Here is an 18,019-nt window from a genome sequence, read left to right as displayed (position 1 = left end):
TTAATCCAGCATACAAATCCTACAATTCAAGCGATTCAGAGACCGATAAGAAGATTGAGCAAGAAATGGCCTTCCGATCTACCAAAGTCCTAGCCCAATGTCTGCACGCGTCCTGACGTAGTACGCGGCATACATCATCACGTCATCGTTCATTTATGTTATTATTTTTGTATTACTGTTTTAATTTAATTTTTATTTTAACTTTTTTCATTTTATATTCAATGTATTGCATTTTTTGTTTTTTTGTATTTTTTTTTTGCTCATATCAATTTTGTAAATAAGACATTAAAGTCTTGATTAACAAAATAAATTGTAAAAAAAAAAAAAAAAAAAAAAAACGTTTTCGGGCGCATGAATCAACCGATTTGAATGGTTCAAAGAATTATATAAATCGATTTGCACAGTTAAAATTATTTATTCGAAGTATATATGTGAGTTTTAGAACTATAGCTAGAATTAAAATTAAAATTCGAATTATTTTCGAAGTTAAAAAAAAATCGAGAAAAAAAAATATTTTTTTGGGGGTAAAAAATCTAGAAGAAATCGTTGCGTCAAGCAGAAAGCAGAAAGTATTTGAATTATTCAAATAGGATTAGTTTTCGGTGTCTCCAAACGGCTGGACCTGCCTTTGCCAAAAACTAATCAGCACATCACCCTATCAATAGGAATCGAATTTTTTTGAATTATTCAAATCGCTTCATTCGTGTTCCCGAAATCGTCGATGAAAATTTGTATCCGCACACACATACACACACACGCACACACACACATACACACACACACATCCATTTTTTCTAAAGTATGCCAAAATATTCAGAAACCTTTGAAAAGATTTATAAAAATTTTCATTTTCGATTTTTTTGCGATTTATAAAAATTAACACACTAAATTAACATTAAATACACACACACATCCATTTTTTCTAAAGTATGCCAAAATATTCAGAAACCTTTGAAAAGATTTATAAAAATTTTCATTTTCGATTTTTTGCGATTACTATAACTTACCCTACGGGAAGTAAATAAATTAATTTTTTCAACACCACATTTCATTTCATCTATTGGGTGGGTGAAAATATATTTTATTCAAGTGTGTACGTCAACTGTAATCAGTAGCTACAAGCGAAGCACACAACTGGTGCATAGACTGGTGCAGATTCTTATTAGAATCACCATTAAGCGCTCGGCGTAATTTCAAATTTTAATGAATTTTTATAATTGAACTACTTTTTTTATTTTTTCTAAATTATGCCAAAATGTTCAGAAATCTAAAAATGCAAAAAAATCTATTTCAATTTTTGGACCATTACTATAACTTACCCTATGGAAATATAACAAATACCTAAATTATTTTTTATTTTATGTTTATTAAATGATGTAAAGTTATATAATTATATTCGTTTGACTCTTATTTTATACGTAATGCGATCATTATGCAAATTAAATTGATTAAATATTAAGCATGCACAAAAATAAAAATAGAAATATATACTACACATACAAAATATATATAAAATCTATTTAGCATGCATTAATATGAGTCAAAATTAAATTAAGCCTTATAAATTAATTATAATATTAAAATGATTTAATAACGTTCAAAAAAAAAATTCTACAGGTTCCACCGAGATTTGAACTCGGATCGCTGGATTCAAAGTCCAGAGTGCTAACCATTACACCATGGAACCTCTGACGAACGCTAGAGACAGGGCGTATGTATTTCACAAGCCACGGCGTCGGCGCTATGCCAAAACGTTTCGCGGCTAAAATACTTCGAGAATTTGTTGATTTTTTATATATATTACGCTATTAGTATATGTAGAAAAGAGTCGTCATCGATATCTGTATATATTAGTCAAAATAAAAATTAATTATTTTAGGCAAAAATAGTTTCCCATGCGGGGAATCGAACCCCGGCCTCCTGGGTGAGAGCCAGGTATCCTAACCACTAGACAACATGGGAGTTGGGTAAAAGACTTATATACGGGTTCAAATACTGCATTGCAACGCTGAGTTTTTAAAGCATTTTAAATAATTTATTAATATTATAAAGTTATATTAATTAATATACTTTATAATTAATATAAGCCTAATAAAATACAATTTTTTTACTGATACTTAACGTACTTTTCGAAAATGAATATAAACTTACGACTAGAAGATTGTAAATAGAGTATGTTTTTTTTTTCTTGAATCTTGAATTAGTGGTCCTTGTTAAAATATGTATATTTTCAAGACTATTTTTTATAATTTAAATTTTATGCTTTATTAACTTCCCGTAGGATAAGTTTTTGTATTGGGCCGAAAATCGAAATTGAAAATTTTTACATTTCTCGGCGTTTTGAAGGTTTCTGAACATTTTGGCATATCTCAGAAAAAATTAATGTGTGTGTGTGTATGTATGTATGGATACAAATTTCCAGTCACGTTTTCGGGCGCACGGATCAACGGTTTCAAAAAACATTCGATTTCTATTGATAGGGAAAAGAGATGATTAGTTTTTGGCAAAGGCAGGTCCAGCCGTTTCAGATATACGGAGAAAAGAGTGCAGAAAATAAAAATCGAGTTTTTGAGAGAACGGAGTATCCGATTTGAATGATCTAAAAAACATTCAGTTAGTACTGATTGGGAGAAGTGTTTATTAGTTTTTGGCGAAGGCAGGCCCAGCCATTTCGTAGATACGGAGCTAAATATGTAAAAAATGGCAGTTTTTGAGAGAACTAAGCGTCCGATTTAAATGATTCAAAGAAATTTCTGCTTGTCTTAATAAAATAATTGATTTTGAAAAAAAACATTTTTGTTTCAACTTTTTTTTTATTTTTTTGTATATCGAAAACAATTCAGATTTTATTTTTAATTCTGAATATACTTCTAATATACTTTAAATAAATAATTTCAACTTTGCAAATTAGTTTATATAATTCTTATAAATATTAGACAATGTTTCAATATTTATAATAATCTATTTGAAAACATTCAGTATGCTTCGAACATTTCGTTACGGTACGGGAAGTTCCAGCAATTTGCCTTAAGGCACAATGCCATCCAGCCCACTAGTTTTTTTTTATATGATCGTAAAATTTCATTGTTTTATACTAAGAAAATTATTTATTTACTTTATAAAATTGTGGTTATATACTGAATAACATGTACTATATTAATATAAAATATGCTCAACATCAATTGAATAAATAACTAAAATTTGTGTTTGCATATTTTAGTAATTAGTAAAATAAAAATACAATAAAATAAAGTAAATTCTCGTAAAATAATATTTTAGGTTCCACCGAGATTTGAACTCGGATCGCTGGATTCAAAGTCCAGAGTGCTAACCATTACACCATGGAACCGATGAGGATTCAATTATCATTAATTAGAATTCTCTGAATAATTGATCTTCTTCAATTAAAAATAGATCATAATTATGTAAAAGAAAATATTTGCTTTTGATATCTGCCAGAAAAAAATTGAAACATCTTCACAATTCAATTTCTAAAAATAATTCATCAGTTTATATATATTTTAAACATTTCTGTACGCACTAATAAATAATATATACAGAAATCTATATGTATTTTATTAGTTACTCAAATTCATTTTTCTGGTAATGCATTTTTTATAATAACAACTTTCATTTATTAAATATTCGTGTTCTATTCATTATTTAACTTCCCCGAAGGAGAATTTTATATTTTCGCCAGTATATTGTTTTCTCGAAATCCGATTCAAATAATATTCATTTATGAAAACATTGACCTATCATTTGCGTGACCTTGTTATTTACTTGCTAGCTCAGTTACCTAAGTATTTCAAAAAATATATTGTAGATAGGAATTAGAATCAAATACCAACCGTGCACTTGTATCTATTATCTATATTTCGATTCAACTTCAGATGGTTTATTCACATGTTCTTATCTTTACAATGTAGCATTTGTCGGTCTATGGACGGTATGAGTTTACTTTTAAATCAATTTTAGGCCTACCTCGTCATTCTGTTACTGTCTTCTGAAGGCACAGTATGGGCGCAGCGACCCGGCGCTAAAACGTTCCGGGTCGCCATGTCGCATTAATGTTGTCTTAGGAGCCAGGACAGTTTTAGTAGTTTTGTTTTAGTGATATTGCAGTTTTAATATGGAGCTCAAACAATGACCGTGAGTATATAACATATATTTGTTTGATTAAAATAATTTATTTAGTTGGTGAATAATTTTAAATAGTCAACAAATTATTTATACTCATGCAATAATTTGCATAACAATCTATTGTTGTAATCTATATCTATATTTACAAATACTAGATTCGGTCAATGGCACTTCATCTATATTTAATTATCTAGCATTACATAATATTGAATGAATCTCGACTTTCTTGAATGAACTAAGAATTGATCGTCTCATTGTCTTCCAGCCAATATGTCTTAAATTGATCACCCTAACATGGAAAATAAACGTAACTTGTTATGTAATATAAGTACATTTTCTATTCAAATCTTTGTGTACAGAATCTTTTCAATAGTCGTTTATAGATACATAATATAAACTGGCATTATAATAATGCCCGTAACCTATGAATGCAATTGTGACTAAATATTTTAATTCATAAGACTCAAGTTCTATTTGTTGTTAAAAAAAACTAAATACTTTCATTAAATTTATTTACGCTTTTAAACCAAATTAAATTGATTTTATCACAAATAATAATTTATTTGCAAGTGTTTCGATATAAAGCCGTATAATGATAATTCAATAATGCTATACCATTATTTCTTTCAACAATTTTAAAGGAGCATATTATTTTATGGAATGTCACGATAACATCTGTATATATTGGCAGTACATGATCATCGAACGAATAAAAAGAATTCCAAAATATTATTTCTGATAAAGTAAATTCGTTGAAAGATATGAACACATAAAAATCATATTTTATAATGTGATTAGTAAAGTCGTGTATGGTAAATACAGTTATGTTTTTAATCTTCGTGGCCCGCATGTTTATACATTTTTCTTTGGATAAAATTGAAAAAAATATTATGAAATGATTTAATTATAATAATTTATAATTTAAAAATAGATCTAATAAACTTTATCTGTGAGGAGTGTACTTAATTTGTTGCAATAAGTTAATTTCAATTAGCCTAATTATTTTAATCGGCAGAATATTAATTTAAAATTTATAATATCGTAGTAGTGTATATTTTTTAAAACCGGTATTAATTGACTAAATATTTAGTGCAAAATGAAGCATTTAAATCAGCTCTTAATTTCTGGTTCTTCAGCTCCGTTGTTTGCAATATTTCCATATAAAAAGCACAACAAGTAAATAAAATAAAAATGACTGCAGATGCAATCAAATATGTACCAAATAAAGTATACATTTTATATACCAGACTTGGAGTTGCTTCATATGTGTAATTCCTTTGCATCATTACATTCGTTAATATGGATTCTCTGAAGCATCCAGTTTTACATTTTATTTTTGTATGCTGATAATTTTAAAGATCAAAGCGTATTTTATATTTGTTCACCTTATATAACGGGCAAAAGGTAAATTATTGTAATAGACACATAGTTTATTATTTAGTTTTTTTAGATATTTTTTTTCCAGAATATCCATTCTATGAGGTGTTGTGCTTGAACTTCTTTTAGGCGGTATTTAGATGGCAACCCAATGGTTAACCCAGCAATATTTGATAGTTATTATTAACATTGATCTAATATTGCTAACATATTTTTAGTTTGATATAGTAATGCTTGAAAAGAGCCCTTTTCATAAAAATATTTAGAAACAAACTTCACTTGTTGTTTTTAAGCATTTGGTTGGCTTGTATACTAATTATAGGTATTTATGTGTGTACACTAGTATATATATATATATATATATATATATATATAATAAAAGACAATAATAAATATTAAATCATATTTTTATTTTGGTATATATTTTTCCCATATATATATTTTTCAGCTGTGGATCTTGTTTCGCTAATTGACTTTTTAATTTTTATTATAATTTTACAATTAATTTTCAATTTTGTAAATTGGTAAGTTTTGTATATTGATCTGCAATCGTTATAATTTATTTTATTTACCTTTAACTTGAACGTGGTTCTAAAAGTAGTAATATTTGAATTTTCCTGTTTATTTAATATCTCCGCAAAAATAACAATGTTTGAACAATACTCCAAAAAACATTTTTTAATGTAAGACTGGATAATTGTTCATTTTTTTATTTATTTAGTTGTTTATTTTTTAATTATTTTTGTTTTAATTTTGCAACTGGTGTTCAATTTTTCCCATATATATATTTTTCAGCTGTGGATCTTGTTTTACTAATTGACTTTTTAATTTTTATTATAATTTTGCAATTAATTTTCAATTTTGTAAATTGGTAAGTTTTGTATATTGATCTGCAAACGTTATAATTTATTTTATTTACCTTTAACTTAAATCTGGTTCAAAAAGTAGTAATATTTGAATTTTCCTGTTTATTTAATATCTCCGCAAAAATAACAATGTTTGAACAATACTCCAAAAAACATTTTTTAATGTAAGACTGGATAATTGTTCATTTTTTATTTATTTAATTGTTTATTTTTTAATTATTTTTGTTTTAATTTTGCAACTGGTGTTCAATTTTTTAAAATGGTAAAATTTATACATTGGTCTGTATACATTGGTCGTCATTTTATAATTTATTTTATTTAACTTTAACTTAAATGTGGTTCGTAGTATTTACTGTTTATTTAATATCTCCATAAAAATAAAAACGTTATAATAATCCTTAAAAAATATTCTTTAACATAAGACTGCATAATTATTCATTTATTAAGTTTTGTTGATTGATTTTTTAATTATTTTTGTTCTAATTTTGCAATTGAGATTCGATTTTGTAAATTGGTAAATTTTGTATATTAATCTGCAATCGTTATAATTTATTTGATTTAACTTTAACTTAAATATGGTTCATGTATTAGTAATATTTGAGTTTGACTGTTTAATATCTCCATAAAAATAAGGATGTTTCAACAATTTTCCAAACAAAAAAAAATTTATTATTGGACTGCATAACTATTCATTCATTAAGTGTTTTTTTTTTAAGTATTGTAAAGTGTTGCAAACATGTTTTTAATTAGTAATTATCATCTTATAGACAACAAATTGAAAAAATAGTCTTAAATAATATTGTTCTCTTTTATATTATAATTCTGATATATTAATATTTAACAGCGAAACCAATTTTTCTTTATTGTTTTAGATAAATTAAAATCCTTGTCCACATAAACTATTAAATGAATTTTGAAAGTCAGAAGAAAAATAAAGTTTACTCAGTAGTAACTTTTTGTGTTGATTGAAACAACTTATTGTAAAATTTAATGACATTATAGAAAATATATTTTTTTAATTTTTTTTTTTATTTTCTTATAAATTACAATCTATCTATATAGAAAGACATTGAGTAATTAATTTGACAAATAACATAGAATTTTAAAAGAAAAACCCAGTGGTTCACCTTTTATTAAAGTACTGAATTATATCTTAATTAAATTTTGGTATTGTTATAGAAAATAAAGATAATAAAATTAAGATATATTTCTGAACTAAAAATACTACATATCTCGATCAGGACAACCTCAACCGACTATATAGTGTCGCAGACCTTTGTCAACATCATTTTGGACAAGTCGTAAAAAGTCTGTTCGAATGATTATATTTCTCCTTTTTGAGGGCCGAACTGGAATAATAAAATATATTTTAATAACTAGATCGCAAAAAATAATCTGGTTCATACTTTACGTTTTAGAAGTAGCTTCTGCAAATTGGGCGAAAAGTTTTTGTGTATTTAATTTTTAATAACTCATAATTTTACAAGAACAGTTTTTTAGATTTTTCAGGTTTTATGAAAATTTCTGTCAATACAGATATAATTAACTTTCTGTAGGATAAATTATTGTGTTGTTTTCAAAATTGTTTTTAACTAAAGTACTAAATTATTTATCATTCTACATGCAGACTCTTGTGGTATAAAGTATACAAAAATCCTTTTCCATGAAAATATTATTATTTTGATATTTTTACAATAATTGATTTTAAATCTTTTAAATGCTTGATTTAAAAATAATACTTTCAAGTGCCTCACTTGAAACCTCGAAAATTTCCTTGAACCTTTTACTAATATAAATACGAACTTATGTATATATTTTTCGAACAATTTATCTTAAGTAAATAAACACATGTATTGCCTTCACTAGTACTACAAATATAAAACGTGCTCACTCTTGTTGTCACCATTGATTCTGATTCAAATTGATTCGTTAGATAAATTGATTTAATCGATTAAATTATTAATTATTTTCATTGCATATGTGCACGAGATCTAGTCTTGACATTAAATTCATATTAATATTATATTACACCATGTTTGTAAAAGTGTTTTATGAAATTTTTTAATTATGTGATGTATTAAAATTCACGTATGTATTTTCATTTTACTTTGCAGTAAAGAAAACTTGATAATCCTTGAAAAATTAAAATTTATAGGTTTATGGTATAAAATCGTGCTATTACAATATATGCAAAGAAGTTTAAATAGATCTATTTTAGTTAGAAGAACAATTTCATTAATTATTTTCTAAATATATTATTTTTTACATATAAATATATGAATTCTTCCAAGAGTTATCACAGAGAGTTAAGGACAAGCTCATTAAAGTGCTTTTTATTATTTTTTTAATGATTTTAGTACAATTATTATTAATTATCATTGTTAATAATTTAATTTAATATTTTGACTTTCCATGCTGGATTTTTTTAAAATATTATTTGCATTAACAGTTTGAGCAGCTGTTGTACATCATTACTTCTAATTAGTACAATTTATATAGCATATTAATGTTTAATATACGCCTTATATGATTGCATTTATAAATTTAATCTTATGTAATCGTAATGCTATTAATATGATTGATAAATTCAATATTATGATCATTTTCTAAAAAATATTTCATAGAGTTATAGTCATTATCTACGTGTTCTTTAATTTCGGGTGTTATGAAAAATGTAGTTAATTACAATTTTAGTTGTACTCAAGATTTGGCATTACAAATTATTCTTGGTAGATGTTTGCACCCAAAAAGACGCAAATGCAAATAAAAACGTATTTAATACAAATAATACTTCACAATCAAATCAAATATATGAATCAAACAGAACTAGATGCAAATATTAGCAGAATTAATTTCGACCATCTCGCCACGAAGGTTGAATTATGACTGATTGTGAGGTACAATAAACTTTTCGTATCGCACCCTCTATGGTTCCGAACCCGAAACTATTCAATTAGATAACAATTTTTGAATTTTAGTATCATCTGGTAACAATTCATAGTTTTGTCCCTTTCTGACCCCAATAAAAGAAGTGCGTGATAACAAATAAAATCATTCTGTATTTGAACCTCTCGGTCGACACTACAGTCAGTGGTAAGTCCTTTAAAAAATATTTATGTATTATGTAATCTTTTCGTGCATTCGAATATATTCAAATACGTGTCATGAAGCTTGTGTTTTGGTTGATTGGAGGATTCGACTTGATTTTCTGTTGAATTATAATTATAAGAATGTAAATAAATTGAAATAAAAATTCGTCTCTTTAATGTTAAACGATTTGCGTTACATTTTCTAATTCAATATATTTGTGCTGAAGTGTCGCCTTAGTGTTTATTGTTGTGAAAATATTTAATTTTAGCCTTTGAGTTAACATGAATAATTTAATGCAATCTTTAGATTATTAAATTTAAATATAATTAAATAATATTAAATTTTAATATAAATCTTATGTTTCAAATATTTACGATTGACTACATTTGTTTTGTTTCAGATTTCATACAGTGTTTTGCGCAGTGGCGGATTGCTTTGGAAATTTATTGTGCATGAATTTTTTTATTCAATCACATTTACAATTTTTCATTATTTTTTATAATTTTTTAAATTATAATTTTGAGTTATTTGCGTCCACATTTTAATTTTTTTTGTTCGTGCGAGGACTTATTCGTAATTTTAATATCGTTCGAAACGATTTCCGCGTTTAAATGTCTTCCTGTCGCCTACCCCCCACGGCAGGTTCTAGTAATTCGCGTTTCGTTAATAAATTAATTTTTTTCAATCGATGTATGGGTCCTTGCGATGTTTTTCCCAGAAGCAGCGCAACCCCATACACTTAAATTTCTAATTAGTAATATATGTACAATGTTTAATTTTTTGGAATTATTTTATTAGTAGCATGGATGTAAATAACTCGTTCAAAAATCTAAAAATATTGTTAAATAAATTACTTGTTTTTATTTTGAATGATTTTTCTATGCATATTTTTTAATTAAATAATTTAAATTTTTTGTGATTGCGCAATAAGTCTCCTAAACGGAGAAATGTTGAAGACGTACTGTTTGAAGTTAAAAAAAAGGTACAAAACCCTAAATTATGTAAAAAAATAACAAGATTGACATTTATTTTAGTGTGAATGGGCCTCGACTAAAGGTACCATGGGGTTGAGTACTACGACGAACAGGAGAACATGTGTACCGATATGATGTACCAGAGCACTGGAATAAATACGAGTAGGCTACCACATAGTATTTATACTATCATTTCTTTATCATTTCTTTCAAGTCAATTATCATTTCAGAATTGCAGAATTAATTTCTCACCGCGACGGCAAGAACCAGGATTGCTAGGAGATTGTGGTGGATTAAAAAGGTTGAAGGTACCCTTTTTGGGGTGCAATGACTGCTACTTGGTACATCTTAGCATTGCCTTTACCAATATACAGGGTTTACCTTGGCGCCCCAATCTGACTTTTAATAAAAACCGGTAATTATCTGTAGAGTGCGTAACTAACTACACGAATGAAACAGAATCTATACTTATTAACTTATTTAATGTTACCTAGTTGTGTTCGTCGTAGGTGCCAAGATATGACTGTATTTTTGTAGTCATGTCTTAAGTCTAAATTCTGATATACTATTGTTTTGGTTGATCAAAAGCTTGAAATTATAGATGTGTATGATACGGCGTGATGACAAAGAGAATCGCATACAATCGGAGAACCCTCACTTCTTCTGGATTGTGTGTTCTTCGCCCATGGAACAACACACGCACCACAATACACTAATTGTGTACTTCCGACTCGATTGACTACCTCAGAGGACTGATACTTAAAGAGTGATTGCGTCTTTGTAACGACAGCATGCAATGTTTCCAAAGGGTTGCACAACCTTTAGTGCAAACTACATCCGCCGCCCGCCTATATGGTTCCTGTCGTATGTGGTCCAGATTCGCGATAAAGACTACATACATCATTTCCAAGGAGTTTCTAAACTCCTAAACTAAATCCCCACCTGCCTATAAGGCTCCTATCGTATGAGGTCCGGAGTCGCGATCGTTTTTTAGTATCAGTCCTCTCAGGTGGTCAATCCAATACGGAGGACTAAAGTTAGTGCATTAGTGATGGTTGTGATGTTGTGCCAGGGAAAAAGAACACGATCTAGAAAAATCCGATCGAGTTTTCCGATTTTAAGCTTTCATCTGCGTAATTACGCCGTTCTATACATTTTTAATCATTTCTAGCTTTATCATTAGCCCATCGTTAGTACATTCGAATTTAGGCTTAATGCATCACTATACATAAGTGCGGTCAAGCTCTCGGATCTGTAAACATAACTCGGTAACAATCAATAAGTTGGTAAGTAGATTCTGTTTTAATTGTGTAGTTAGTTAAAATCTCCACTGGTAACTGCAAGTTTTGTTGAGTCGAATTATGGCGCTAAGGTAAACTCTTCATATTGGGGAGTGAGATGCTAAACATACCAAATCGCAATCTTTACACTCTAACAAGAGTACCCTTAACCCTTTCAGTTCACCTCAATATGGATACCTACAGGTTTTCTCGTATTCATAAGTTAATATTAAGTAATTAGACCTTGGTTAGATATAAGTATATAATATTTTTATTTTTGTTACCGGGGCCCCGTTTGTATGTTTGTCCCTATTTTTAGGGGCACTTGTGTTTTTTTATGTCATTTCAGATGTCTTTCCAAGAAAATTGCTTACCAATTGCTTACCAAGAGTACCAAGAACTACTTCCACAACCCGTAGGAGAAAATTGGTCAGACTAATTGATGTATCAAGACATAAAAAATATTGGCATACTGCTAAGTAATATGTATAAATCTTTTTTCTTTTTATTTCAGGGTTACAGAATTGATTGCTTTTCGCACCACAAAGCACAAGGACTTCCAAATAACTGCTAGGAGAATATGCATATTTAAAGGTTTTTATCCTATTATTGTTAATTTGATCTTATTATTAGTTATGACCATATATTCTTCTATTAATATAATCGGGGCCCCGTTAATTTGTTTGTCCCTATTTTTAGGGGCATTTGTGCTTTTTTTTCATTTCAGATGTGTATCAAAGAAAACATTGTATTGTATGTCTATATGCTTTACCAAGATATACACGAACCACCAAGAGACCACTACCGAATTAAAGGATATGTACAAGTGGGTATCAACAATTACTTCTGCAACCCATACGAATAAATGTAATGAAATTCTTGTTTACCTCTTTTTAGGTCTTCCACGAGATTTGGCAGAAAATATCAACTCAAAACCAACTAGCACCACTACTACCTGAACTACCGCCTACAACTGAATTGGATGATGTGACATAATCGAAAGGAAAATTAAATGTGAGATAAGACTTACTATTATTATAGTAGTATTTAATTAATATTAGGTTAGGGGACGTTTTGACATTAAAATCTTCGGCCGTACCTTTTTTGGGGTTGTTCGCGTACTTTTATTCAGAGCTCAAAAGAGTGGCGTCATGAAAGAACCTCTCTTATATTTTTCGCGCTCTTCTTTACATTAATTAATTAATTATCATTTGTCCTTAAACTTCATAGGCTGGGAACCTATGAAGCTTTTTTCCAAGTGTTTACATGGTGGATCTGGGGGGTACATCATGTAAATGCTCTTTTTTTATGAATTTACAATCACCGCTAAAATACTAAAGTACACATTTTATATTGATTTTTTCTTTACCACGAGAGGTTCTTTCATTTTTAAAAACCGAAATTTTTGGGTACATTAGGTCATTTCGCAGGGATTCTTCTTTTCGCGATATATTTGGGTCAGTTAGGTATAATTAGTATGTAAGTTAGTTTAAGTGGATTAGGGCTGCACAAATCGATACTTAGTAGTATTTACACTATATCCATTTCTATCTGAAATGTTAGAAACGTAAATATGAATAGAAGTATCTATTTCTGTGGCGACACCACATTAAAAAAAACGCGCCTGGCAACTTTACCCCATGGGTGGTGAGGAAAAAAGTTGCATCCTAATTAAGTATGTACATATAATTATCAAAATTAAAATATTTAAATAATTATGTTAATTAATAAGCATAAATGTGTCAATATATGTGTGCTCATCACTGATAATTAAAAAAATTAAAATAAAATTTTTTCAAAATAATCTTTGCTTTTTAATATGTCGTTAATGTTATTTTTAATTTTTGTTTTCAGAACTTCATAAAGAATTATTAGATGCTTTCAGAAAGAAATAATTATTTATTTTGAATTAGTTGAAAAAATACTATAAATACTACAATGCGAAGAGTTATATGGTTTTTGATAAAATATATCGGCGGCAGAAAGCTTAATCCGCCACTGGTGAGAGCCAAATTTTGTAATTAGCAGACATGTTTTTCGTCCACGTTTTAGCCCACATTCCTAAATCGATTTTTAAAATTACAAAACCGTTGGAAATATATTGTTTGGGAATCGCGGTTATTAGTTTTTGGTAAAGACTGGACGGGTCGTTTCTTCGTAATTACATGTTAATTTTTCCCGACGATTTTGATGAATATGTGTATAATCGTAGAATTTGAAGTGTAAAACAACATACTAAAATATCATAGACCTATGATGAACGGTTGAATTATAAAAATTCATCAAAGTTTCGAATTTCTCCATGCGCTTAAGAGATTCTTATCAGAATCAATGCTGAACGTGCCGCTTCATACGTGTTAAACAAATTAATGTAATTTATACAATTACATATATTAGGTTTGAAAAACAAATTGTAAATCGCATTGGTTATTTTTCCAAAAACACACACATTTTATTTTCTAAATAACAGTTGAGCATTTTACCTAAATAGCTGAATCTCAATTCTTATTAAGTTGATTATGTATATGTATCAGGAAGTTTATGCAACTCGCCTTGAGACAAAATGCTACTTTGATTATAAATGCGATTCTGATTGTGGGGTTAAGTGTAGTTTATATCGCTTAATATGTCTATTGTTATTATACATATTTAAAGTTTAAAAATAAATATTTGTTGATATCAGATTGTTATGGTTTGCAGATTTTGGATGCGTTCGCTTTAATTGTTCGCTGACTTTGAAAATGATTTGAATTGTGTCAAAATTGTATGCAAGGAGGCTGGAGATGCTCAGCATCCCTTCAATAATTGTATTGTTTGATAACAAAAGGGTTTTGTTGTATTTATAGGTCCAATCGCGACGTCGTTATGAGGAAGGACTCGCTCGAAGTCCTGACCAATAGCGCGCATAGTTCGCTCTGCCCCAGAGTCCCAAATATATTAGAGGAGTGAGAGGCATCGTGGTGTTCGTTGCATAGAGTGAAGCATAGTAGTGTAATGCAATCGTCACGCACACACACGAACGGAGGCATATCAGGCAGTCTCGGTCTCGTCGCTGCGTTTTGCTGTGCGAAACATTCAGTCAGTCACTCAGTCAGGCCGGCGTCACTCGATCGTTCGTTTCGCTAAACTCTCGATGCAACGCGCACGCTATTTATATCCCGCAGTGCACGCGTTCGCCTCGTCGCATTGCTTTGCAAATTGTTAAGTGTTCTACTCTTCCATGTGTTTAACGTCAAATGTTATAATTTACTAAGACTTAGTATCGTACTTTTTTTCTTCATATAATTTCTGTTGATAGTGTTATCAGCTATCAGCAACAGTGTCACAGTGTGTGTGCAAAACAGTATTAATCAAATCGAATTGTAAATTAGTTTTCTGGTTCCAAAGACCGAGTGTTATGTTTAAAGTGCATCAAACTGTGTGAATGGTTTCCGTGATCAATTACCACGGGGGGACAAGGATGTCCGACGAAGACGTGAAAGACAAATTGCGACGCTTAAGCATCACCAGCGGCCAGCCGGGTTCCGGCACGCCGCGGACACCACCGAATTGCGCACGCTGTCGCAATCACCGATTAAAGATCGCTCTTAAAGGTCACAAACGCTATTGCCGTTATTTGTATTGCAAATGTGAGAAATGTCGCTTGACAGCCGACAGGCAACGTGTTATGGCAAAGCAAACGGCGCTTCGGAGGGCCCAGGCTCAGGACGAAGCACGTGGTCTGAACGGTCTACAGACCGGTGCTCCGGTGATGTACAGAATACCTATAGTACAGGAAACAATGACACCCGCCACACCGTCTCCGCGTTCTTCGGAGGAAGCCCTCCACGCGATGAACAGTGTTACTACAGTGTCTACACCGCCTAGATCTTTGGATGGTAGCTGCGGCCCTTCTCCATTAGCCTCCCCGAGGTCCATAAGTGGTGGCTTGCCGGTTATAGGTCCTGCAGGGCCTGATATCAAAAGGATTTCGCCACAGACCAGTCCTCATATCGTCACAGCCGCTTCCAGAGGTTAGTTTATCTATTTCTTTTAACTTTTGCGACGGGATTTGTTTCAGAGGTCCCGGATTCGATACCCACTTCGAGCAGCCTGTTGTCAGGCAGCAGTGACAACGATTTTTACTTGGAAATATAGATAGCAATATGTTTCCAAGTGAAAATAGCCCTTGCTCGGCATTGCTGCACCAATAAAAGGTCAGCCCTATTAGATTAATTCTAATAACAAAAATCATCAAATATGGATGAATTAACCATTGGGTTACCATCTAAAAATACGAAGTAGGAGAAGTTTCAGCCCAACAGCTCATAGGACGTAAGGTTCTGATTGCTATTGAAAAAAATATATATATTATTGCTTAAGGTATAATGTAGCAAAGATACGGTGAAAAGGAACAATAATTTTGTTCAAAGCATTAACATGTTGAAATTGAGGTTCAAAATATTAAAAAGGACGTTTTTTGATCGAAGGAGAGGAAGGGACAGGGATAGTAAGTGTACTATTTTATTTGAAAAGACAGTACACTTTTACTAAAAATATTTTTTTATTAAAAATTCATTGGCACATCTTTTATTATTTATATATATGTGAAAATGCAATACAAATTTTATATTTCTACTCTGCATTATTTTTAGGCAAATATTTATACCTTATTGTGTTCATAAATATTGAATTCAATATTGAAAATTATAGTATTTATCCCTCATTATATTCAAGACAACCTAGAATGAATCGACTTATTATGCCTAAATTCAAGCAGAAAATGATTTCTGAAATTAATTAGCTAACATAACTTTTGTTCTTTAATTGTAAGATAAAAATTTTAAAAAATTCTTATTAATTTATCTACAACATGCACATATAAAATCTAAGTAAATAAAGCGACTTTTTCGTATAACTTGAAATACATAGTTAAAATGCAGCATAACGTTTAATCTTAAACATATCTTTAAGAACAAATATTTACATACATTTTACAAGGAATCGAATTATTTTTTCTATTGCTTTGTTTATTGTTTTCAATTTTTATTGACCTTTGTCATCTTCCCATTCGATAAAAGTATGCAAAAAAATTTGATGCCATCTTAGTAAGATTCTATTTTGGTCTGGTTCTTTCACCAAAATCCTGGCTACTTCAAATTTTTATTTTCACTTTAGAGGCGAATATTTGAACTGTTTGTTATAGTAAATATAAAGTGAATGATATCTTTTTATAATGATCATACTATAGAATACAATTCTTATTTAAATTAAATAATACCTATATGATAGTTTGATGTGCAAACATTGTTTCCTTGCCTCTAATTTTCGGACCGTTTTCAGTATGTATTTCTATGCAATTGCATTAATATTGTTTCAAATTTAAAACATTTTAGCAAGGGAGTTCTATCAATATTAAATATATGAAAATATTTAATTAAAAATTATGCTATAACTGTATTGTTAATATTGGGGCGTTAAGGAATTCACATTTGGGTAATAATATTGGTAGAAATTATAAAAAACTAGTTGTAAGTAGCATTTTGCTTTCAAGGCAAGTTGCTTTAATATACCGATACATATAAAAATCAACTTAATTAATAAGAATTGAGATTCAGCTATATAGAGGCAAAATGCTATTTCGAAAATGAAATTATTGCTATTACGAAAAAGATACACAATTTCCAAACTTACGTATAAATAATAAATGAAATTGTATAAATTAAATTAGTTTGTTCAACTCAGTTTATTTTATCTAATTCGTATTCTAAAAATGTATATTTTAAATGTGGATATAAATTGTGATCAGTATCTTCCTCCCAGAATGTACATATGATTGGGCATAGATTCTGATTGGAATCGAACAAACTCTCGGCAGAACTCTAAATTTTGATGAATTTTTATAATTCAGCCGGTAGGCTTATAATATTTTAGTAAATTATATCAGACTACGGTATTTATATGTATACAAATTTCCATAAGAATCGTCAAAAATGCAAACAATTTCAACATTTAATTACAAAGAAACGGTCCGGCCGTTGTTTACCAAAAACTAATGAACGCGATTTCCAATCTTTCGAACAGTTTACACACACAAACATAATTTTTCCAAATTTAGTCACATCTGAATCGGATCTTGAAAAATCGAGAAAACTAGCGAATTGAATTTTTTTTGCGAAAACATAAACTTCTCCTTCAGAAAGTTAATAATTATTATGCTGAAAACAGAATTTATTACAAATAAACACGGTTTATTTCTTTTATTGGCCTTCACTTAGGGGGCATCCATTAATCACGTGAAGTTTTAGGG

General features: G+C 29.6%; 1 protein-coding gene and 3 non-coding genes across 4 annotated transcripts in view; 1 reads left to right on the top strand and 3 right to left on the bottom strand.

The window, feature by feature from the left end:
• Positions 1-1,615: 1,615 nt before the first annotated feature.
• Trnaq-uug lies at positions 1,616-1,687 on the bottom strand. The gene has a single exon. It is a non-coding gene; the product is annotated as a tRNA-Gln (tRNA).
• Positions 1,688-1,890: 203 nt separating this feature from the next.
• Positions 1,891-1,962, bottom strand: Trnae-cuc. Its single transcript has one exon. It is a non-coding gene; the product is annotated as a tRNA-Glu (tRNA).
• Positions 1,963-3,277: 1,315 nt separating this feature from the next.
• Trnaq-uug lies at positions 3,278-3,349 on the bottom strand. The gene has a single exon. It is a non-coding gene; the product is annotated as a tRNA-Gln (tRNA).
• An 11,841-nt stretch (positions 3,350-15,190) lies between these two features.
• LOC113373400 (doublesex- and mab-3-related transcription factor 1-like) overlaps positions 15,191-18,019 on the top strand; it is a 9,032-nt gene continuing 6,203 nt past the window's right edge. The window contains exon 1 of the mRNA XM_026613701.1: positions 15,191-15,743. Within this exon, the coding sequence (XP_026469486.1) occupies positions 15,191-15,743 (553 nt within the window). The remainder of the gene's footprint in view (positions 15,744-18,019) is intronic.

The sequence above is a fragment of the Ctenocephalides felis genome, unplaced genomic scaffold, assembly GCF_003426905.1.
Source record: "Ctenocephalides felis isolate EL2017-DRISC unplaced genomic scaffold, ASM342690v1 CF-g0.4_SCAFFOLD_01604, whole genome shotgun sequence".
NCBI classification, from domain to species: domain Eukaryota; kingdom Metazoa; phylum Arthropoda; class Insecta; order Siphonaptera; family Pulicidae; genus Ctenocephalides; species Ctenocephalides felis.
Note: the sequence above shows the minus strand (reverse complement) of the source record. Positions and strands in the feature narration are given on the sequence as shown.